The sequence below is a fragment of the Eimeria mitis genome, genomic scaffold (assembly GCF_000499745.2).
Source record: "Eimeria mitis Houghton genomic scaffold, Emh_scaff500, whole genome shotgun sequence".
Classification (NCBI taxonomy): Eukaryota; Apicomplexa; class Conoidasida; order Eucoccidiorida; family Eimeriidae; genus Eimeria; species Eimeria mitis.
The window spans coordinates 14,165-15,347 of record NW_013573301.1 but is presented as its reverse complement, the minus strand read 5'-3'; the positions used below and the strand labels follow the sequence as shown (position 1 = coordinate 15,347).

General features: G+C 49.5%; 1 protein-coding gene across 1 annotated transcript in view; it reads right to left on the bottom strand.

Annotated features, from left to right (window-relative positions):
- Positions 1–1,026: 1,026 nt before the first annotated feature.
- The window catches only part of EMH_0014380 (SAG family member), a gene marked incomplete at both ends in the record, with an annotated part of 1,251 nt that continues 1,094 nt past the window's right edge, over positions 1,027–1,183 (bottom strand). Inside the window, one exon of the mRNA XM_013500098.1 lies at positions 1,027–1,138. Coding sequence (XP_013355552.1) covers positions 1,027–1,138 — 112 coding nt within the window. The remainder of the gene's footprint in view (positions 1,139–1,183) is intronic.

The following is a 1,183-nucleotide window of genomic DNA, read 5'->3' as shown; positions in this document are numbered from 1 at the left end:
CTGGCCTTTATATGTAATGGATGTCTCTGAGTTCAGCGGCATTCAATGAAGTGGCATCGAAACCTCGACGGCCGTGGTCCACCATCGGGCGCATTTTCCTCGAGTAGTCGTTGACTAACCACCTGGCAATAGTAGTAGGTATCTCCCAACGTGGGCAGTAGGGGCTTGCTCTGGGACCAAGCTCCTTGCGGGAGTTCATCATGACATCTACAAACAAGCCCAGGAGTGTCGCCACCGGCACTTGAGGTGTCCGTCTCCGGTTACTTAGCACTAGCTGGCTATTTATAAGCTCGTTTGCGGAGAATCGTAATGAGTTACGGCAACCCCACCTTCATCTACTACGCGACGCACTTCTCATCACTGTCTTGCTCCGTTTCTTGCATTGCCTCGCGCAAAAATATGCATCTTCGAGCATAGGAAAGAACCAGCATCAGCTGATCTAAAACTGCTCGGTTTGCTGTTTCAAACGCTCCCACCTTTTCACTGAAGTAACCGACGCTGTGGGCCACTACATCTGCATAACTCTGTCTATGCAGCAACAGCAAGCCTACTTGAAACTATTCCACTCAAAAGCAAAAAATGTCAAATTTGACACACAATTGCTAGGTAATCATTCAGACAACAGTGCGACGCTTCCTACTTTCTTCTTATATGCCCCTACTGAATATTGTAGGTTGATTGTACAAGTAGCAAGGAAGCAAAAGGATCCAGTCACCGAAGTCGGAAACTTCCGATTCCTTGTGTTCATGCTCAGCCGGCAAAAGGCCGGTGAAACGGCAGTCACGTATGCACAATCGCTTGGCTAAACGGGCAGCATTTGCAGACTAAAACGTTGCTATCAAAACAAGAGTCTGAAGAAAAGGAACTAGCCCACCTAAGCCGCACACAGCTCAGATATTTGGGACTCGTCTTTGATTGCTGCTGGGAAGTCGAAGTGGCAGCCGTGCGTACGCTGCAACTCCGCTCCGCCAGTTCAGAACAAGCTCCGCAGAACTTACAGCTCCGCCTCGCCAGTTCAGAAGATGGTCAGAGGAAAACAGAGGCAAATACAGCAGCAGCAAGGGCAAGAGCCGCTGGAGCTGCTGATGCGGCACTACTGGAGTTGAGAGCCGCAGTAATTTTGTTCCACTGCTCTTTCCTGAAGCACATAGCCACTCTTCCACAACTCTATGAGAACTCAAGC